The sequence below is a fragment of the Canis lupus genome, chromosome 17 (genome assembly GCF_011100685.1).
Source record: "Canis lupus familiaris isolate Mischka breed German Shepherd chromosome 17, alternate assembly UU_Cfam_GSD_1.0, whole genome shotgun sequence".
NCBI classification, from domain to species: domain Eukaryota; kingdom Metazoa; phylum Chordata; class Mammalia; order Carnivora; family Canidae; genus Canis; species Canis lupus.
In genome coordinates, this window is record NC_049238.1 from 48969456 (window position 1) to 48993024 (window position 23569).

At 46.0% G+C, this 23569-nt stretch overlaps 1 protein-coding gene across 4 annotated transcripts in view; it reads right to left on the reverse strand.

Annotated features, from left to right (window-relative positions):
- Nucleotides 1-13708: 13708 nt before the first annotated feature.
- SEMA4F (ssemaphorin 4F) overlaps nt 13709-23569 on the reverse strand; it is a 31419-nt gene continuing 21558 nt past the window's right edge. For 3 of the 4 annotated variants that reach the window (XM_038561648.1, XM_038561646.1, XM_038561645.1), the window contains 9 exons: nt 22518-22637; nt 22268-22419; nt 21443-21621; nt 21079-21226; nt 20734-20956; nt 20490-20599; nt 20220-20380; nt 16308-16366; nt 13709-16060 (listed from right to left, as the gene is read on the reverse strand). In XM_038561648.1, the coding sequence (XP_038417576.1) occupies nt 15450-16060; nt 16308-16366; nt 20220-20380; nt 20490-20599; nt 20734-20956; nt 21079-21226; nt 21443-21621; nt 22268-22419; nt 22518-22637 (1763 nt within the window). In that variant the 3' untranslated portion in view covers nt 13709-15449. The remainder of the gene's footprint in view (nt 16061-16307; nt 16367-20219; nt 20381-20489; nt 20600-20733; nt 20957-21078; nt 21227-21442; nt 21622-22267; nt 22420-22517; nt 22638-23569) is intronic. The other variant, XM_038561647.1, reaches the window with a different exon arrangement.

A 23569-nucleotide genomic window follows, 5' to 3' on the forward strand; every position in this document is an offset into this window, starting at 1 on the left:
CTCTGAAGGGAAGCCCCAGATCTGTGGGTTCCAGAAAAGCCTGGAATGGCCTGATTCTCCAGATGACCATGGCTGACCTGGCATCACCACCTACAGCCAGTTCTAGTCCTATCTTAGCTGTTGGCAAAGATTCCCAGCCCCCTGCAGGCTACTCATCCTGCCCAAAGAGGGCTCTTCCTTGCAGTCATCCAGTAGAAACTTTTGCCTCCCTGGTGGGTGATTTAGAAATCATTCTGGCAGCCTCAAGCCTCCAAATGCCAGGCTTCTCTGCCCCACTACTGGGCTGAAGGTCATACACTGAGTATGTCAGATCCAGTAATCTCATCCCAGGTCTCCTGGAGACCTTAAATGTCTCTCACTTGTTCTCCTTCCCAGGGGCCCCCATCTTGTTCTTCACACAGCTGTTAGGTCCATTCTGCTACCTCGTTCCTGCTGGCCATAATTTTGTGTCTGAACCCTGCATCTACCATCACTCACCTCCTAGAAAATAAGGCGACACACTGCCTGGCATAGGTTGCTGCTATATGTGGTGCATCTGGTTCTCATATTGCTTCTCCACTCTGTACCCTGGAGGTTCTAAGAAGGCCCTGACTGGTAAGAGGACTAGGTTTACCACCTCCCTGTTTCAACTTGAGTCATAATCTAGCAGGCCCTCCCTGGAGCCTCTTCTGTCTCATACTCAACTCACACCCCACCAACTTCCCTCCTGGCCCAGAACCCATCGCACCTACAGAGGACAGTCAGGCCAGCTCCATAAGGCTGGACATTCTTGCCCTAGCCTGAAGCATTCTCTTCCAATTGCTACAGTATTGGAGTGAGTGACTAAGTCCCGAGGGGACTCAGTAGACTGGGATCAAGGCTGGCTTTAATTATATTGGGACTTTAAAAGAGATTGGCATAGTCCTTCCCCATCTCTCCAGAGCCAGCTCCCTATCAGTATCACCTTTCATAATCCAGGTACAAACCAGGAAGTAAATATACAAATACAAATGCCTTCAAATAGATTGGCTTTGAACTTGATCAGCTTTCCCTTATATTCATTTCTGCCTAACTTGGTTATTTGATTTCAACTCTACAACATATGAAGAAAAGCAGACTAGAAAAGGGAAAAGTGGCAGGAATCAGGAAGTGACAGCCTGAGAAAGATCACATGCTATGATTGGGAAAGTGTGAGACCTCAGAAGAAGCAGCACACGGCCCTATGCCCCTGACACCACCAGAGAGGACAATGGTGATATTTACAATGGTAACCCCAAGTCATGCCCAAGCCTGGTTTATATTCAGCATGCTCCCCAAGGATGCCTAGATGTTTGCAAAGAGCCCCCAGGCTTCTGCAGGCTGCCTGCCTTGCCCAAAGTTAAGAGAGCTCCCCTTTGTACAACCACACTGCACAAGCAGCATGGGTTGATTCTCATCATTTGAGTGGCAGTTCTTAGAAAGTGGATCCAAATGTATTTTTACGGTTGATACATTCATATACAAATATAAAGCACAAATAGTGTTGTCTTGTTACATATGGGCCAATTTCTAGAACTAGCCAATGAAGGGGAGAGAGAGCTGAACCAATGAACTGTTAATGACTTAATTTCCTGGTTAACTTCACTTTCCTCATCTGTAAAATGCAGTAATATAATAGCTGCCTGAGTATTTCAAATTACTGTGGAGATAGGCTGGCTACATGAAAGGAACAAGGAGTGTGCTTTATTGTAGTAATTCCTCTTATCTAGACTGAGTCATGGATTAAAATTACAAGAGGAAGAAAAATTACAGGTACATAGTACTCAAAGGGTAGAGATTAGGTATATCTCGCAGACATAATTGATCTAGAATTGGGTGCCAGTCAGAGGCCTTCCTGCCAACAGTAGCAAGGTGCCATTCTCTGGGAAAGAGCGACACCTACTGCACTCTAACTGTACTGCAACTGACCTGGACGACCAGGAGGCTTCCAAACTTCAGGACGTGCGAACAATTTTAGCCAGGCGTGAGACACCACCGCAAAAATAAAAATTAAACAGTCATACAGTATTGTCCCTTGAAAAAAATCCCAATTTTCTTTCATTTAAAAATAACTTCTGGGAGGCGGGGCAAGATGGCGGAAGAATAGGGTCCCCAGGTCACCTGTCTCCACCAACTTACCTAGATAACCTTCAAATCATCCTGAAAATCTACGAATTCGGCCTGAGATTTAAAGACAGAACAGCTGGAATGTCACAGTGAGAAGAGTTCGCGCTTCTATCAAGGTAGGAAGACGGGGAAAAAGAAATAAAGAAACAAAAGGCCTCCAAGGGGGAGGGGCCCCGCGAGGAGCCGGGCTGAGGCCGGGGCGAGAGTCCCCAGGACAGGAGAGCCCCGTCCCGGAGGAGCAGGAGCTGCACCGACCTTCCCGGGCGGAAAGGGGCTCGCGGGGAGGTGGAGCAGGACCCAGGAGGGCGGGGATGCCCTCGGGCTCCCGGGGACACTAACAGACACCTGCGCCCCGGGACTGTGCGCCGAGCTCCCTAAGGGCTGCAGCGCGCACGGCGGGACCCGGAGCAGCTGGAGGGGCTCGGGCGGAGGAAGAGGCTCCGCGGAGGGGGCTGCGGGGCGGGAGCAGCTCGGAGGGGCTCGGGCGGCGGCTCCGCAGAGGGTGTCTGCGCGGCCGGGAGCACGAATCCAACAGCGCAGGCCCCAGAGCACAGGGCGCCGGGACACAGCCCAGGATCCGGCCTCCCCCCGGGACAGGCAGAGGCCGGGAGGGCCCAGGACTGCAAGGACGCTCCTGCCCCCAGCTGAGCAGATCAGCGGCCCCGCCCGGAGCCTCCAGGCCCTGCAGACGGAGAGCTCCCGAGCTACTGCGGGGGCTGACTCCAGGGCTCCAGAGCTGGCCCCGCCACTGCCGTTGTTCCTCCTGGGGCCTCACGGGGTAAACAGCCCCCACTGAGCCCTGCACCAGGCAGGGGGCAGAGCAGCTCCCCCAAGTGCTAACACCTGAAAATCAGCACAACAGGCCCCTCCCCCAGAAGACCAGCAAGACGGACAAGTTCCAGGAGAAGTCAAGGGACTTAAAGTACACAGAATCAGAAGATACTCCCCGGTGGTTTTTTGTTTGTTTGTTTGTTTGTTTTGCTTCTTGATTTGTTTGCTTCCCCCACCCCCTTTTTTCCTTTCTTTTTCTTTCTCTTTCTCTTCTCTTTTTTTCTTTTTTCTTTTTCTCTTTTCTTTCCTTCTTTCTCTCCTCTCTTTTTCTCCTTTTCCCAATACAACTTGTTTTTGGCCACTCTGCACTGAGCAAAATGACTAGAAGGAAAACCTCACCTCAAAAGAAAGAATCAGAAACGGCCCTCTCTCCCACAGAGTTACAAAATCTGGATTACAATTCAGTGTCAGAAAGCCAATTCAGAAGCACTATTATACAGCTACTGGTGGCTCTAGAAAAAAAAGCATAAAGGACTCAAGAGACTTCATGACTGCAGAATTTAGATCCGATCAGGCAGAAATTAAAAATCAATTGAATGAGATGCAATCCAAACTAGAAGTCGTAACGACTAGGGTTAACGAGGTGGAAGAACAAGTGAGCGACATAGAAGACAAGTTGATGGCAAAGAGGGAAACTGAGGAAAAAAGAGACAAACAATTAAAAGACCATGAAGATAGATTAAGGGAAATAAACGACAGCCTGAGGGAAAAAAACCTACGTTTAATTGGGGTTCCCGAGGGCGCCGAAAGGGACAGAGGGCCAGAATATGTATTTGAACAAATCATAGCTGAAAACTTTCCTAATCTGGGAAGGGAAACAGCCATTCAGATCCAGGAAATAGAGAGATCCCCCCCTAAAATCAATAAAAACCGTTCAATACCTCGACATTTAATAGTTAAGCTTGCAAATTCCAAAGATAAAGAGAAGATCCTTAAAGCAGCAAGAGACAAGAAATCCCTGACTTTTATGGGGAGGAGTATTAGGGTAACAGCAGACCTCTCCACAGAGACCTGGCAGGCCAGAAAGGGCTGGCAGGATATATTCAGGGTCCTAAATGAGAAGAACATGCAACCAAGAATACTTTATCCAGCAAGGCTCTCATTCAGAATGGAAGGAGAGATAAAGAGCTTCCAAGACAGGCAGGAACTGAAAGAATATGTGACCTCCAAACCAGCTCTGCAAGAAATTTTAAGGGGGACTCTTAAAATTCCCCTTTAAGAAGAAGTTCAGTGGAACAATCCACAAAAACAAGGACTGAATAGATATCATGATGACACTAAACTCATACCTTTCAATAGTAACTCTGAACGTGAACGGGCTTAATGACCCCATCAAAAGGCGCAGGGTTTCAGACTGAATAAAAAAGCAAGACCCATCTATTTGCTGTCTACAAGAGACTCATTTTAGACATAAGGACACCTATAGCCTGAAAATAAAAGGTTGGAGAACCATTTACCATTCGAATGGTCCTCAAAAGAAAGCAGGGGTAGCCATCCTTGTATCAGATAAACTAAAATTTACCCCGAAGACTGTAGTGAGAGATGAAGAGGGACACTATCTCATACTTAAAGGATCTATCCAACAAGAGGACTTAACAATCCTCAATATATATGCCCCGAATGTGGGAGCTGCCAAATATATCAATCAATTAATAACCAAAGTGAAGAGATACTTAGATAATAATACACTTATACTTGGTGACTTCAATCTAGCTCTTTCTATACTAGATAGGTCTTCTAAGCACAACATCTCCAAAGAAATGAGAGCTTTAAATGATACACAGGACCAGATGGATTTCACAGATATCTACAGAACTTTACATCCAAACTCAACTGAATACACATTCTTCTCAAGTGCACATGGAACTTTCTCCAGAATAGACCACATACTGGGTCACCAATCGGGTCTGAACTGATACCAAAAGATTGGGATTGTCCCCTGCATATTCTCAGACCATAATGCCTTGAAATTAGAACTAAATCACAACAAGAAGTTTGGAAGGACCTCAAACACATGGAGGTTAAGGACCATCCTGCTAAAGGATGAAAGGGTCAACCAGGAAATTAAGGAAGAATTAAAAAGATTCATGGAAACTAATGAGAATGAAGACACAACCATTCAAAATCTTTGGGATGCAGCAAAAGCAGTCCTAAGGGGGAAATACATCGCAATACAAGCATCCATTCAAAAACTGGAAAGAACTCAAATACAAAAGCTAACCTTACAGATAAAGGAGCTAGAGAAAAAACAGCAAATAGATCCTACACCCAGCAGAAGAAGAGAGTTAATAAAGATTCGAGCAGAACTCAACGAAATCAAGACCAGAAGAACTGTGGAACAGATCAACAGAACCAGGAGTTGGTTCTTTGAAAGAATTAATAAAATAGATAAACCATTAGCCAGCCTTATTAAAAAGAAGAGAGAGAAGACTCAAATTAATAAAATCATGAATGAGAAAGGAGAGATCACTACCAACAACAAGGAAATACAAACGATTTTAAAAACATATTATGAACAGCTATACGCCAATAAATTAGGGAATCTAGAAGAAATGGATGCATTCCTGGAAAGCCACAAACTACCAAAACTGGAACAGGAAGAAATAGAAAACCTGAACAGGCCAATAACCAGGGAGGAAATTGAAGCAGTCATCAAAAACCTCCCAAGACACAAAAGTCCAGGGCCAGATGGCTTCCCAGGGGAATTCTATCAAACGTTTAAAGAAGAAACCATACGTATTCTACTAAAGCTGTTTGGAAAGATAGAAAGAGATGGAGTACTTCCAAATTCGTTCTATGAGGCCAGCATCATCTTAATTCCAAAACCAGACAAAGACCTCACCAAAAAGGAGAATTACAGACCAATATCCCTGATGAACATGGATGCAAAAATTCTCAACAAGATACTGGCCAATAGGATCCAACAATACATTAAGAAAATTATTCACCATGACCAAGTAGGATCGATCCCCGGGACACAAGGCTGGTTCAACACCCATAAAACAATCAATGTGATTCATCATATCAGCAAGAGAAAAACCAAGAACCATATGATCCTCTCATTAGATGCAGAGAAAGCATTTGACAAAATACAGCATCCATTCCTGATCAAAACTCTTTAGAGTGTAGGGATAGAGGGAACATTCCTCGACATCTTAAAAGACATCTATGAAAAGCCCACAGCAAATATCATTCTCAGTGGGGAAGCACTGGGAGCCTTTCCCCTAAGATCAGGAACAAGACAGGGATGTCCACTCTCACCACTGCTATTCAACATAGTACTGGAAGTCCTAGCCTCAGCAATCAGACAACAAAAAGACATTAAAGGCATTCAAATTGGCAAAGAAGAAGTCAAACTCTCCCTCATCGCCGATGACATGATACTCTACATAGAAAACCCAAAAGCCTCCACCCCAAGATTGCTAGAACTCATACAGCAATTTGGTAGCGTGGCAGGATACAAAATCAATGCCCAGAAATCAGTGGCATTTCTATACACTAACAATGAGACTGAAGAAAGAGAAATTAAGGAGTCAATCCCATTTACAATTGCACTGAAAAGCATAAGATACCTAGGAATAAACCTAACTAAAGAGGTAAAGGATCTATACCCTAAAAAGTATAGAACACTTCTGAAAGAAATTGAGGAAGACACAAAGAGATGGAAAAATATTCCATGCTCATGGATTGACAGAATTAATATTGTGAAAATGTCAATGTTACCCAGGGCAATTTACACGTTTAATGCAATCCCTATCAAAATACCATGGACTTTCTTCAGAGAGTTAGAACAAATTATTTTAAGATTTGTGTGGAATGAGAAAAGACCCCGAATAGCCAGGGGAATTTTAAAAAAGAAAAACATATCTGGGGTATCACAATGCCAGATTTCAGGTTGTACTACAAAGCTGTGGTCATCAAGACAGTGTGGTACTGGCACAAAAACAGACACATAGATCAATGGAACAGAAAAGAGAACCCAGAAGTGGACCCTGAACTTTATGGTCAATTAATATTCGATAAAGGAGGAAAGACTATCCACTGGAAGAAAGACGGTCTCTTCAATAAATGGTGCTGGGAAAATTGGACATCTACATGCAGAAGAATGAAACTAGACCACTCTCTTTCACCATACACAAAGATAAACTCAAAATGGATGAAAGATCTAAATGTGAGACAAGATTCCATCAAAATCCTAGAGGAGAACACAGGCAACACCCTTTTTGAACTCAGCCACAGTAACTTCTTGCAAGATACATCCACGAAGGCAAAAGAAACAAAAGCAAAAATGAACTATTGGGACTTCATCAAGATAAGAAGCTTTTGCACAGCAAAGGATACAGTCAACAAAACTCAAAGACAACCTACAGAATGGGAGAAGATATTTGCAAATGACATATCAGATAAAGGGCTAGTTTCCAAGATCTATAAAGAACTTCTTAAACTCAACACCAAAGAAACAAACAATCCAATCATGAAATGGGCAAAAGACATGAAGAGAAATCTCAGAGGAAGACATAGACATGGCCACACACACATGAGAAAATGCTCTGCATCACTTGCCATCAGGGAAATACAAATCAAAACCACAATGAGATACCACCTCACACCAGTGAGAATGGGGAAAATTAACAAGGCAGGAAACCACAAATGTTGGAGAGAATGCGGAGAAAAGGGAACCCTCTTACACTGCTGGTGGGAATGTGAACTGGTGCAGCCACTCTGGAAAACTGTGTGGAGGTTCCTCAAAGAGTTAGACCTGCCCTATGACCCAGCAATTGCACTGTTGGGGGTTTACCCCAAAGATACAGATGCAATGAAATGCCGGGACACCTGCACCCCGATGTTTATAGCAGCAATGTCCACAATAGCCAAACTGTGGAAGGAGCCTCGGTGTCCATCGAAAGATGAGTGGATAAAGAAGATGTGGTTTATGTATACAATGGAATATTACTCAGCCATTAGAAACGACAAATACCCACCATTTGCTTCAACATGGATGGAACTGGAGGGTATTATGCTGAGTGAAGTAAGTCAATCGGAGAAAGACAAACATTATATGTTCTCATTCATTTGGGGAATATAAATAATAGTGAAAGGGAATAGAAGGGAAGGGAGAAGAAATGTGTGGGAAATATCAGAAAGGGAGACAGAACATAAAGACTCCTAACTCTGGGAAACGAACTAGGGGTGGTGGAAGGGGAGGAGGGTGTGGGGTGGGTGTGAATGGGTGACGGGCACTGAGGGGGGCACTTGACAGGATGAGCACTGGGTGTTCTGTATGTTGGTAAATTGAACACCAATAAAAAAATTAATTTATTAAAAAATAAAATAAATAAAAAAAATAACTTCTATTTTTCATAGTCAAATATAATGCATATTCAGTGTAGAAAATGCAAAGAAAATGAAGATCCTCCAATAGCACCACTCTCAACACCTAATCAACACTTAGTTCAGAACCACTGCCACTGCAATCAATATTGTTTTCTCTTCAGTCTTCTCTTTTTTCTTCTTCCTGTTCTCTCTCCATCCATGCATATTGTAAAAATGAAAACGAAGAACAAAATCACCCCTCTCAGGGATAACCAGTTGCTAACAGTTTAGTGTGTATTATTGCATATATTTTTATGACAATGGAAATTATCTATTACAAACCACAGGGGCTATCCCGGTTGTCATTCCAACCAAAGACCACCAAGAACACACCTGCACTTGAGCTTCTCAGTCTGTAGTACAAGAGAACACACACCATGGGAACTATGGGTGTTTCAGTTCAGTAAGAGGCTGTTAGAATTTATAGGACTTCGGTTTGAGCTAGGTAATTTGCAGGAAGGTTTAAGGATGATGGGCTCTGCTCTGGATAGGATGTTGTCAGGAAGCAGGGTAATTCTATGATGGGCTACCTTAATAAATGTCACCCAGAAGAAGAGACAACCAGTGCGAGGCTAAACCTGGTGAAGAATTGATAAAGGAGCAGCAGTCCCTACTATGAACCAGCACAGGTGGATGCTTGGTTTGGACAATGTTCCTGTTTTGTCTGTGTGCAGACGTGATTACAGAGGGGCCTTGTTTTTATCTGCTCCAGCACATCACAAAATGGCCTTATCCACTGTTGCTGTGCTGTGACACAGAACTTTATAGCCTCATGGTGATGCCAGGCCAGCTCCCAGATGTCGGGGGCTGCTCTTCCCTCTCTTAGGGTTTCCTTTTTTCACCTAACAACATTGTAGACATTTCTTCCAAGTCAATATTGAGTCTTATTTAACCAAATTTCTCTCGTTAAATAGATTTTTCTAATATTCTAGGCTTACAATACTAAAATGAAATCCTTTAGAAATACATCCTTGAACACTTACACTATTATTTCCTTAAAATAAATTTCTAGATGTGTAATTACTGGGTCAAACAATATATACATTTTAAAGTTTTTAATAGATATCACTAGAACACCTTCCATAGAGCACGTACAACTTTCACTTCCAACAGTGGGCTAGGAGAATACCCAATCCCCTGCCCTCAAATCCTCATCAGTACAAAGCAACGAAGTATTATCATTTTTTTTTAATCTTGTCAGTTTCAAAGACGAAGAACATTTTGTTTTTAAAAGTTCTATTGTGTAAAATTGGATATATGACAAAGACCAAATGAGGCTTATGCGTCTCACTAGACTCTGCTACATCAGACCGTCAGTAGCTTCAGGGCAGTCCAGTTAGGGGGCACAAAAACCTTTTGTTGGTGTCTCGTCTGTTTCTCAAGCTGCCACTTAAGAGATATATACAGAAAGGAGTGTCCTTGGGTTCCTCCAGATTTGGGACACACTTTGACAGCCATGTTTTTCAAAGTGTGCTGCTCTCTGCTCGCTTGTCTGCCTTTCCACTGAATTAGGAGCTTTGAGAGGGCAGGGACTATGTAATCTTTGCTTTCTTTTCCAATTTTTTTATTGTCGTAAAATACACATAAAACTTACCATCTTAACCATCTTTAAATGATATAAAGTACGTTCATATTGTTGTGCAACCATTAGCATCATCCATCTCCAGAAATCTTTTCACCTTGTAAAACTGAAACTCTGTCCCCATTAAACAATCATGAACCCCCATCCTCCCCACCCCAAGCCCCCAGTCTACTCTAGGTAACTCATAAAACTACTCATGTAACTACTCTAGGTAACTCATAGAAGTGGAATCAAACAGTATTTGTCTTCTTATCACTGGCTTCTTTCACTTCTCATCATTTTCCTCAAAATCCATGCATGTTGTAGCATGTGTCAGAATTCCTTAAAGTACTATAAGAAATAAACATGCTGGTTTAAGTCTAAGAGTACCTGGTTGTTTGCTATTACATCATAACAAAGCCTGTCCTGACTAGTACAGCTGTAAATGCCCAAAAGAATAAGAACTTATCTAGCAAAGCTCCTAATGGCAGTTTGTCATAAACCTTTGTAGAAGTAGCATGTGGACATCCTGGTTTCTTAGGATGGAACCCCATAGGTTCATGTTCCCTTCTTTCGAGAACATTTACCCAGGAATTACAAGGTGATCACAATTTGTGATGAGGCTATAGTATTGCAACGAAACCACAAATTACCCAAATCCATTATATCTAAGAGGTGATGGGTTTTGAGTCTGATAAAAGATTAATTGGAAATCTTTAAAAAAAAAAAAAAAAACACAACCAGGGATCCCTGGGTGGCGCAGCGGTTTGGCGCCTGCCTTTGGCCCCGGGCGCGATCCTGGAGACCCAGGATCGAATCCCACGTCAGGCTCCCTGCATGGAGCCTGCTTCTCCCTCTACCTGTGTCTCTGCCTCTCTGTCTCTCTCTGTGTGACTATCATGAATAAATAAATAAAATCTTTAAAAAAAAAAAGATTAATTGGGTGGCTATCTATGAGGAGAAGCTACAAGAGGGAGAATGGTTCCTGCAAACAGTTGGAGGAGGGTCCACCGTCTTCACTTCCAGGCCCCTAGAGCTCACTCTTTCCACCCCGTCCACAGGCCCTTCTGCTTTCTCATTCTATAGGCCAGTTCATAATGCCAGCTCTCTGCCCTCAGCCAATTTTAGAAATGCTATTAGTTAGAGTGGGCATGAATTCTTCTCCACAGACCTACAGGTACAAAAGAAAATTTTTTACTTTATTTCTATAAATCAAATTAACTGCTTCTTGGCTCCCAGTCACTTCTGGGGAGAAATATTCTATTTCAGCCATCTTGGGGTGGTGATCCTTCTCTCTAGAACTGAACATGAATTCAGGGAACTTAGTGTGGCTCCAAGCAAAGGGCAGTAGAGTCTCTGGTTCCCATGATCAGTGATGAGAAGTTCATCATTTGAGCTGACAGACATAAAAGGTAGGCAGCTCCATCCTTCTACACTAAACATGGGGACACTTCCCCATAACCTCAAGGTCATGACTGTCTCCAACATCCACACATTTGTTTCCAGAGCTTGTGGAGAAGCTGCATGGAAGCAGAGGGCAGATCTGTGTCACTAAAGGAATAAAACAGTCACCCCCATCCTCACCTCAGGGAAGGGCCATTCCTGCCTCCTCGCTTCTTCAGGGGGAAAGAATAGGAGCTTACCTTTCACACACAATGACATGTCTTAAAAGGAGAATGCTGAGAATGGGTGCCAAGTCTTGACATTCTTGGGCTTGCCGGGAAGAGAATTCCAGCAAATCCATCTGAGGCTGATTAGAACCCCTTAGCTGACAGCTATGAAGTATGCCTCCCAGGGCCTCAGGACTGGACTTTCCACAAAAGTTCTCTGCCTAAGCCTCTACCAGAGACGTCTAATCAGCCTCCTCAATTCTTAACTGTTGGAGTGTGCCTGGTGTGAACCCAGTCCCAGGAGGATTTTATTCCAAGCCTCCTCAACTCAAAGTCCTTGCTTGAACTTGACAGTGAGATGTGGGTCTTTGGGTCCAGTATCAGTTGCTGACTCCTCCTGCTCCAACCATGGCTCCAGTTGCAGGTAATGAAAACCCTTCGCTGGTGGTCGGCCAAGCCTGAGTTTACAAGAGGGATGCCAACTCTGACATAAATGAGGATTACCACACCCACCAGGGGGCAGGTCCAGGATTCACCTGTAGTTCTAAACCCCAGGCCCACTATGTCTAGGGAAAACCTTAGTCCCCTGGCTGGGAGTCCTTGAAAAAGAGGCAGAGAGTTCCTGGCTTACACTCATTTCTTCTCAGAGGCTAGAACAGCCCCCTGAAAACTGATCTCTTATCTGCACCCTTCCAAACATCCTTGGCCTCACTCGGGGAACTAGATCATTCTGTCATTTGCCCTTCCCTACCTCAGCCAGGACCTGGTGTTTTACATCAATCCAGCTGGGCCACTCTGGAACCGCTCGTGTTATCTACTAGCTACACAAATTGCCATGTCACAGAGAGGTCTGTCCCCAGACCCCACCAAGGGTCTACATTTTAAAATTGCAGAACTATTTTTTGTTATTCTTATTGCTAGCTTCTCCTTCAGTTGGTGAGGGTGATTTAAAAAAAAATTCCAGCCTTGCCTCTGCTACAGTTGAAAAGGCCACTCTTATCCCCAGACCCTTGAGACACGACCTGTGTGCAGTGAACCAAGAACCTTCAGTTGTCGCCATGACTGCCCTCCTCTGACAGGGACACAGTAGCCAGGAGGGTCGGGACCCAGCAGCAGATACTGAAAGAATCCCTTTCCTGCCATTGCTGAGCCATCAGTGAACTTGTGGGACTGCTGGAGAAAGGGAGGGTGCCTGAGAAAGGAAGTGAGTCAGCCTCCTGCTGGGTTAGGGCCAGTGGTACACTGGAGCTCCTTTGGCTTGTAAGAGTCAACAGTGAGCATCCCTCAGTAAGGCCATGTGGGTAGCCACAGAGCACTGGTTAGGGGCAAGCCGAGAGTCACAATTTATGGACCAGGGACCACAGCCAAAAGCAGAGGAGGATTTAAGAGTGAGGGCCAGAAAGCGTGCAGTCTTTGGAGCCAGAGGATAAACACAAACACAAGGTCCAAACCCTCCCCCTCCCCATGGCTGCTTTAATGTGTGAACCCAGGGAGATCTCTGGCCGCCAGAATCCTCACAATTCTTGCTGCATGGACCCTGCACCTTTCTTTAGCTCCCTTAGCCACAAACAGATCCTCTCCCTTCCCACATACCCCCACAGGTAAAAGATCATGCAATCAGTTATTCCCACCATTTCTTTGGGAGTTGGCTTCCCATTCCTGTACTATCACTCATTCTTGGGGCTTGAACATTACACTAACTAATGGGTGGATCTGTTATCTTTGTGGCTATCTCCCTCTTCATTTTTTTCCTACATATCTCATCTCATTTTCCTCCAACCAGAGTCACTGTCCAAGGACCAAATGCTGCAAAGCCACTGTGATCTGGTCCCTCTCCTCCTCAAAGAGACCCCAGGCCCTTCTGACATCTCCTTACCTCTCTTCCTCCCCCCAAATGGAACCCATAACCTCAAGAGAATAAAGTGAGGATAAACACAAGCACACAAAGACTTCCTCCATTCTCCTATAGAACTAGTATGATCACTAAGCTCAGGAACACTTGAGGATTGTAAAACCCACAGGTCCTGCCTCCTAAAACTGGACACTGGCAGCCAAGATCTGGCCAGAGATGACGCAGGACAGGATCTCTGTGTGAGGCAATGATCCTCCTCCCACAGAACGGGGCTTACACTGATTGCATGTGTCATGGTTACCATGGCTAAGCTATAGGATGATGGCCTCCTAGGTCAATTTTTACAATAACAACATCTACTGGTATAGATAGTGCTTTATTGTTTACATGTTTCCCCATTTCATCCTTGCAGCAACCCTGAGGTAGGTATTATTATCCCCCACTTTACAGATGAGTAAACCGATGTTCCTCCATTAGATTACTTGCTAAAAATCATAACACTCATTAATGGCAAAACCACTGATAATCCTAAACCCAAGGGGACTCTTTTGAATAGTTCACAGGTTGCTGCCAAGGAAAGTAGAGCTGAAAACTTCAACTGGGAAGGGCGGGATCATTCACTGGAGCTCAAGGGGGTCCCCCAGCAGGGATGAATGAGGCACATACTCGGGCCAAGACCAGAACAGAGCAGGAGAAGCCTAGAGCATCTGGGAGCTGTAAAGCAGGAAGAGGTCTCTATGTTTGGTAGAAGTCGACAATATCTTCAGATACACGCAGAGTCCAGCTTCCAGAGACCGGAGAAACAAGGGGGCTTCCAGCAGCTGCAAGTCCAGGGACTGACCCCAGGGAAGGGACAGCGGGGTTGGAAGAACTCCCACTGAGTGGCTCCCCCTCAGCTTAGCCACTGTGGTGACCTGGAGGCAGGGTCCTTCTACTTTGTTAAGGCCTTGAGAATCTGATGAAAGCCATACCCACCCACCCCCACACCCCATAAAAATAGATTCACGTGTACAGACAATATTTTGCATACGATTTCAGGGAGTCCATGGACCCCAGCTGGAGAACTTCTGACTTAGGGCAAGGGTGTCAACCTGAGTAAAGTCACTGATACAAACCTATTTTTATGCAATTTCTATTTCCTAGGACCGTTCCCTTTTTGTTGTCCCTTAATACTTAAGAATGTTACAAAGTTTTTTTAATGGGAGCCAAAGAAGGGAGTCCAGCCTTTAACTCCAGTCAGAGAAAGGAACAAGCTGTGTGTGGCAGTGGTGGCAGCCAGGAGACAAAAACAAAGAGAATGATGGGATCACATGTATCGCTGTCCTTGCCACCCAAAAGGTCACTTTGAGAGTTATTCCTCTACTCAAGAGAAGGGTTGTGGAAGGTGATAGGGATGGGGTGGTGGTTTGTTTCCTTTTAGAAAGGAAAGGCATTCTTTCACTGGCTACAGGGTCTGAAATTCTGCAGGCAAGGCCTCCATTCCAACCTTCTCCCACCTGGTCCCACCTTGAGTACACCTGAGCAATGCCCCAGTGGTTCATGCACATGGCCAGGCCTCCTATGAACACCTGTGTATTTACACACACTTTCAAGGAAGAAGGAAAACTGGGGTCGGGGACATCTCAGGGCAGAGATTTTATGTTGCAACATGGGGATCATGCACTCCCCACAGAGAATCAGGTAAACTAAGAGAATGAATGAAAGGACTTAATGCACACTAGCCCCCCACCACCTTTAGCGCTCTTCCTTCCAGCCAGGCCCCACCAGAAGGCAAAGTCAGAGCTATGTCCTGTTCCCCAACCCCAAACTAATGGGCCCAAGATAGGGGGCCAAGGCTGAATGGGTCACACCGGTTCAGAGGGCAGAGGTGGGGAAAGTCCTGATTCACTGCAGCTAGCAGCTCTGATCTCTCATGGGAATCAGGCAATCAAGCACAGGCTTGGCCCCGAACCCAGCCAGGTCCAGAGAGGGCAGACTGAAGTGTAAGTGATTATGCAAAGACCAAAGAGAGCTCAGAGACCATGACCATCTTCCAGGCCCAGTACCCCCAGCACCTCAATGGTCATTCCTCTCCAGTAGTTACTAGCAGTCATTTGCCCTAGATGGATGTTTCATCACATGTGGCTAGAGGAGCCCCAGTAAGCCTAATGTGGGCTGGGCTCGGGCAAGGATCAAGTAGGAAGGGTGGAGGGAAGCCCCCAAAGCCACTGCCCCTCTTGGCCAGGGCCAGGGGCAGCCGCTCATCTTCAGGAGAAGGAGAGGGAGGGTCCTGGCTATAGCTCGTGGTCCCAGATGGTGGGGCCCCAAGGTCCAAGCCCACCTTATCTCTAGCCAGAAGTTCTCTCTGTCGCCGTCTCTGCTGACGCCGACCAATCAGAAGGAGAGTCAGGGATGCTGCAAGAACCCCCAGGACAAAGCCAGCCAGTCCAGCCCCCACTGTGTGGGCCTGACTTGCGGGGCCCCGCTGGCTGCCCCACACCAAGCTGTAAGCAGCCACCACACGGGCTGCCCCACCCTCCTGACATTCGCAGGCATAAGCACCCATGGCTCCTGGGGTCACCACCACCTCTAGCCCATCCCGCCGGGGGGTAAGTGCAGTCACTCCACCGGGCTGGTGCCACACACAGGATGCCCATGCTGAACTTGGGGAACATGGTAAGACCACATGTGCAGCTGTAGCCACAGGAACTTCAAACACTACTGGGTGTTCTGCAGAAAGAGAGCAGAGGCATGAAAAGTGGTAATGCTACCAGCTGGAATATAATGCAGTGAAATATGGCATGGTATCAGATACAAGAAGGGGCCATGGGGACAAAGAAAAAAGGGGATTCCCAAAGACAGTAAGACCATGGGTCACCCGCTGCCATATCTTCCAATTTTTAAAGTGGGTACAAAATGGACAACATTCTAGCCCCCTTTCACCCACTTCACCCACATTCCCCTAAACCATACAGACCTCCAGGCTCTCTGGGACACAAAGAAGAGACATCTGCTGATTCTATGTCTTGGACCAGCCTGTAGAGAAGAGAACACGTGGTAAATCCAGTGTCAACAGCCCCTTCTGCCTTCTTCAGTACCAATGAACACTCAGTACTGTAATGGAATTACATCTCCCACTGTCTCATAAATCATTCCTGAAACTATCAATCAACATTCTCTTTACCAATAAAATTTCCCCCAATATCCCTTTTACTCCTCATGACACTTGCCATGTCAAATTCTACACATATTTCCAGCAAACTACAGAGAATTAAATTTGCAGTAGGTCTGCTGGAAAGGTGGTTGGGGCGTACTTTTAAAAAAATGTATACAGGGATGCCTTGATGGCTCAGTCTGCCTTCAGGGCATGATCATGGGGTCCTGGGATGGAGTCCTGAGTCGGGCTCCCTGCAGGAAGCCTGCTTCTCCCTCTTCCTCTGCCTATGTGTCTGCCTCTCTCTGTGTGTCTCTCATGAATAAATAAATAAAAACTTTTAAAAAATAAAAAAAATAAAATTTAAAAATAAAATTTAAAAACGCATACACATGTTCCAAGAAATGCATCTGGGTATCCACAACCACAGGATTTATCTTGGGGGGGGGAGGGAGGACACAAAAACTACAGTTAACCTTTTTTGCTGTTAAGAGGAAAAACTTCTTTTCTATAAAAGTTTATCAAAATTCTGTGAGGGTCAGGAGAGGACTTTTTGCTTCATAAAAGCTGCTCATCTCTACGTAGGAACTTTCTCCAACAACAGTCAATGCCTATTAGCCTCTAACGGATCTGTTTCAAACACCACAATCCTGGTACTTCCAAGGATGTGCATGAACTATGTCTGACACAGGAACAGCAGGATGGAACCACTCACTCTAAACTCCCAGAGGGAGACCTCTACCGAGCTATGGATGGAAACCAAGTTCTATCTGCACACACAAAAGCCTCAATCAAAGACAGACTCCATTTGAGTGTGAACTCCTTCAGCATGAATTAAGGCTCCTAAAATGAGTTCCAAGATTGGTATGAATACATTACAGTCTTCTGGGTAAAACCAAGGTCGCTTAGTCTAGCTGAGAGTGGAGAACTTAGGAAGGCCATATGTGCAGACATAGCCACAGGAACTCCATAGTCTGTCTTTCTCACTTGTATGAGTCGAGATGTGGAGGAGAGAGTACAGAGAAGTAACAACTTGGTGGGGTACATGGGTGGCTCAATCAGTTGGGTATCTGACTCTTAATATTGGCTCCGGGCATGATCTCAGGGTCTTGGGATGGAGCCTCACCTCGCCTCAGGCTCTACACTCAGTGGGGAGTCTGCTTCTCTCCTTTTTCCTCTCCCTTTGCCCCTCCCCCTGCTTGCATGGGAGCACTCTTGCTCTCTCTCCTTCAAATTAATTAATTAATTTTAAAAAATACTAACTTGGTAATTTCTTGTATTACCAGGAAATATACTAGCATATACATATACCCCATACCCCGACATATATATATATATATGGATCCTGAGGTTCAAGTACACAGTATACAATGAAATCCTTATTTTAATGGATATCAAAACAATAAAGCACTTGCTTAGTCCTAGACATCTAAAAGTTATACTTGTCTTGGACATCTAAAAGTTATACCCAAGAGAAACTACTAGATCAAAGTTCTTAATGAAAAGCTAATTCCCAAAACAAGTACTTTTACTTCTAAAATATTATGGTAGCCTTATGGTTCAGTAATATATACAAATATACTGTAAATTAACAGGGCTTCAACATAGGAAATCTCAAAGTCAGTTTGAAAAAAGTACTTTCCAAGCCATCAATTTAAAATGGTTCATTAAAGGGAATCTCACATAAAACTGAAAAGACTTAAAAAACACATCAATCAACTTCAATTGATGGACATTATTTGGAGCCTAACTTAAGCAACCACCTTATAGTATACTTAATTGAGAAAACTGGAACACTGACAGGATGTTTCAGGACATTAAGTTTATGGTAAGATAATGATACTATGGTTTTGTTTTATTTTTAATTCCTTCTGTGTTAAAAATATATACTGCCAGATTTATAGATAAAGTGATGTTTGAGATTTACTATAAAATAATTGGGAGTGAGAGAGGGTATTGGTGCAGCAAGATTGGCCAGGAGTTGATAGCTGGTGAAGGTGAGCAACAGATGACAGGAATTCATTGTATTATTCTACTTTTGAATGTTTGAAATTCCTTATAATAAACTGCTTTTTAAGAGAATCCTTATCTGGGGGGGGGCGGTGGGGGGCATCTGGGTGGCTCAGTCAGTTAAGTGTCTGCCTTTGGCTCAGTCTTGATCTCAGGGTCCTAGGATCGAGTCCTGTGGCAGGCTCTATGCTCTGTGGGGAGTCTGCTTGTCCTTCTGCCCCTCCCTCCTCTCATGCTCCCCCCTCTTAAATAAAAAATAAAATCTTTTTAAAAATTTAAGAAGAAAAAAAGTCCTTACCTGATAGAAATACATATCAAAATATTTCAGATGAGTATGATGTCAAGGATTTGCTTCAATGTGACATACAATTTTAAGCTAGCTGCTGAGGGGAAAAGAAATGGCAAGATCCCCCAATGGTCAAAAGGAAACCAATTAAGACATTGCCAGAGTAATCTAGGCAAGAAGTGACAATGGCGTGGACTAGGGTGACAGTGGCAGGGATGGGAAGAAGTGGCTATAGACTGGCATAGGACAAATGGACCTGGAGTCCGTACACATTGCAATATAGCACGGGCAATTCTCACTTGGATGGAGGGCCCATTTTTGTTTTTTTGTTGTTCTGTTTAAATTCAATTTGCCAACATATAGTATAATCCAAAGCTCATCTCATCATGTGAGGGCCCTTTTTTTGTGATGAGAAAAACCATAGGAAGAGCACATGAAGGAAAGAAGAAATGACAGTGCATGCTAAGACTGGCTAGAGCAGCTGGAGCTGCTTGTGAAGACTCCCAAGGGAATGTCAGGTGGGCGGTGAAATACAGAAGTCCACAGCTCAAAGACACATGGGTGGTGGTGACTGGCACTCAGCTGGTTCACTGAAAGTAATGGGAACAAGATCTAGACAGTGCGTGGAAGTGTTAAGAGAGGGACTGAACCCTGAGGACTACCCACATTTAGAAGCAGGATGGGAAATGAATTCTAAAGGAGACAGACCGTGGGGGAGGCTGGAAATCCAGGAGGACACAGAGTCACAGACAGCAAGAGGCTAGAATACTGCAAAGAAGCTAAGAGGAAGCAGTCAACTGTGCAAATGCTTCCAAGAGCTCTTGTAAAATAAAAACCGAGAAGTGTATAGCAACCTAAAGGTGAGACATACGGTCAGAGCAGGTCCCACAGAGAGGCAAAGAGCATCAGTGAGGCAGCACCACATGGACAGACACATAAGTCAGTATGAACTGACAGATGGACACCGAAGTGACACAAGCAGAATACACACAAACACACACAGAGGCAGGGCATCGTTAACAGATGAGAAACATTTTTTTAAGTAGCTCCACAGAGGGCCGCCTGGGTGGCTCTAAGCATCCGACTCTTGATTTGGGCTCAGGTCAGGATCTCAGGGTGGTGAGATGGAGCCCTGCATCAGCTCTGCTCTGAGTGTGGAGCCTGCTTGAGATTCTCTCTCTCCCTCTGCCCCTTCCTCCCACCCCACTTCCCACTCACATGCATGCTCTTTCAAAAAATAAGATAAGATAAAAAATATAAGATAAAAATAAAGTAGGCTCCATGTCCAACATGGGGCTTGAACTCATGACCCTGAGATCAAGGGCCTCATGCTCTATTGAATGGGCCAGCCAGGGACCTCAACAGATGACATACAGACACAAACATGTGGATGGGTCAATGCCCTGGAACAGCAGGCAAGAGACCAATGCAACACTTACCTGCCATGCTCCCCAGCATGGGCCACACATGCATCCAGCTGGAAGCTCCAGGCACAGACAGGGTCTTGGGCCAGAATGCACTCTGAGCAGCTCTGGAGACGGCCACAGTTGGTTGTGTTCACTTGTGTCACCTCTGTACGGGAGCCCACCAGGAGCCAGTTCTATAGAAAGAGTGAGGAAGAATGTGCTGCATCTCCCAGATCTCAGGGTAACAAACTGGCTCTGGACTCAGATGTACCCCCAGCAAACTCCCCCAAATCTATAACTCACTTGATACAATTTCATACTCTCAACTGGCTGTGGCTCTGGAAATAAGGCCAGATCCTCCAGGACGCTGAGCTGGGCTCCAATGCGCACTGCTCGGTGGAGGTGTCCATCCTCTAGGAAGCAGACAAGTGGCAAGACATAACAATTTAACTGTTCCTGGGACTTTGACACCTGTATATATGGGAGCCTCTCTGTGACAGGAGCATGCGTACACTGAATGGGCAACTTGCTTGACCATTAAACATACCTGTCCCCAGGTACAGCACATCATACTCTTTCCCTGAGAGGCTGGTCACCCTGTGGGCCACAACTCTGAGATAGGCTGTATCCGTAGTGACGAGCAGGGGATGGTCATCAGTTGGAAACACTGGCCTGTCCATGAGGGGGTGGTCCCGGATAAAGGTGAGCACACGATCGGGCAGGGAGAGCGATGAGCCAAACTGCTGGAGCTTCATGTTGTTGGTGATACACTAGAGGAAGCACAGGATGGGTGAGTTTCCCAGGGGCCAGCAAGTGTCCGTGATGCTTAGCTGGGCCCTTTCATTCATGCAGCAATTCAGGTGTGAAGTGAAGAGGTCCCTCACTCCCTCACCTCTCCAGGTCTGGGCTGGGGTACATCATTATCCATGACAGGCAGTCCCCTGTTGCAGTCATGTTTCAGCTCTCTGAAGGGACCATTCAGCACGGTCCGAATGTCTTGTGGTCGGAAGGCACAGACAGCAGAGATAGCTGCTCCCTCCCTGTAAGAGCCACAGGTTGGAGCCAGGTACTTGGGAGGGAACTATGGAGAAGCAACTCATCCCCATCAGATGAGATGACCCATGAGAAATACAAAGGGAGCCACATTGCCTGCTCCAGGAAGAGCCCACCCCTTCTGGAGCAGACAGCACATACACTGCATCCGTCCCCATGTATGCCCCACCCTGTAACTCCCCTCCACACCAGGGCCCCCTCACCACTGGGAGGAAAAGATGCCGTAAAAGATGGGGGTCTCCGATCTGTGCTCAGGCCGAAGAATGGCCACATCCTGCAGGATACTGGAGGCCCGGCCATGCTCAGGCCCTGGACATAGCAGGTCAGCCTTCAGAAATGTCGTCCATCTGTGCTGGAGGGTCTTCCGGCCCCCGAGGTCCCCCTGGGGTGACAAGCGCATGGCAAGTTCTCTTTAGAAGACCAACATTGTGGGAGGCATGTGGACACCAATATAGGTTTCCTCCTGTCTTCAGGGCAGACACAGACAGATGGGAAAACAGATGCACAGAAAGGCAAGGATGGAGATACAGAGCACTACAAGGGGTAATGAGAGACGGGGCTGGATGGGGTCACAGTAACAATGATGGGGACCAAGGTCATTGAGCACTTATAAAATATTCCCCTACGTGCTTCCCATAAGTCACCTCATTTAGTCCTCAAAACAACCCTTCTAGCTAGAGGTCATTTAATAACCTCATCTTACAGAGGAGGTTCAAAGATGCTAAAGAACCCACCCAGAGTCACAGAGGCAGAACAGGTGGAGCAGGGCTTGAACCCAGAACTAGCTCTCAACAGCTCTTGCCGTTAACCCCCACACTAGTCCACCTCCTGGGGACAGTGTGTTATAAGGGTATCTGTGGGAGTGCAAGGCCAGAGCCCTTCTCCCCACACTCCCCAAGCTCCCAGAAAATAATCCAAGGCAGAGGGAAAAAGGAGACAGAGGAGATACAAAGACAGAGGCCCAGAGAGGAAAAGACAGGACAAGGGAGCAGAAGATGACAGGCAGACAGTTGGGACAGTGGTCTCACCGCACACACACGGGCCACCCGTGGGACCTTAATGCGTTCATATGAGTCAAATGCTCGGGAGGTCTCCGTAAAGAAGAAGTAGATCTCATCATCTCCGTCTTCGTCCCCCCACTCAGCTGGGCTCAAGGCCATGGCAGCAGCAAAGGCTGGGGCTGGGGAGACCAGTGGCCTCAGATACCCCAGACACAGTCTGGGGCCACCCGGTCACAGCAGGCTCTATCCCCCAGAGCACCCCTCTCCCTCTCCCCACCGTTAAGCCAGGACGGCAAGGTCTCTGTCCGAATCCAGTCCTCTGTGCGACCCACAGCCCGGGAGATAATCGGCTCCGTCCCCAGGTAGTTTTTCACAGTGGCAGCATAGAGGACCCCCCCTGCAGGGCGACAGGGAGAAGATGGGCTGTTAGAGATGGCTGAGAGAAGCAAAAGGGGCTGCAGGCAGAGCAGGGGATAAAGCAGGGGCAGGAACCCTCAGGAGCTGGGGGCCCACCACATGGCACCCAACAGGCAGGTGGCATCTCACTTAACATCAACATAGACGTAGAGTGCTCCAGAATAGAAAAGGCTACCGGTGTTAAGGGAAAACTGTCAGAATATTAACATGCAGGAAGGAAGGATAAGGTCGGCCCTTGTGAAAATTAGGGGGTTTTTTTGTTTTTGTTTTTTGTTTTGCCTGTTGGCTTGCTTGTTGTTGCTGTCATTGTTTTAGGGCCACCTCTCCCCTATCATGTACTAATTATACTGTGACTCCCTAGGAAGGGGGTTTGCTTTGCAGCAGGCCCCAATCTTAATTCTGCTCTCCCACTCTGGTATTCGTGTGAAGGAACCTGTGTTCTTTCTGATTAGGGGGCAGGCACTGCTCTGGAAGAAGTCACAGTTTAAGGCACACCAGCATCAGTTGGGGGAAATGATCAAAACACAAGATTCCTGGGCCTGGGGCCCAGTGATTCTCACTTAGTAGAGTTAGGGGATGGCCCAAGGATGAAGTTTCAAACCAGCAGTGAGAGTTACCCTTACGTGGGTGATTCTCGGGACCTCACTTTGAGGAACAATAGCCTGGGGAAGTAAAGAATGCTTCACACCAGCCAGAGGAAGCAATGAGGAGTCGGATCCTCCCTGTTGGGACAGTGCAAGGGACAGAGGTGCTCCAGGGATGGTAGGGACTGGAGAAGAGAGGATCACAGGCACGCAGAAGGGGAGAAATGTAAGACAACTAGAGCCACCCTGTGACACAGCCAAGGGGTCAGACACGACTAGGAGAAAATTACTCAGGGAGCAGTAAAAAGGTCCTGTGCACCCTGGAGGA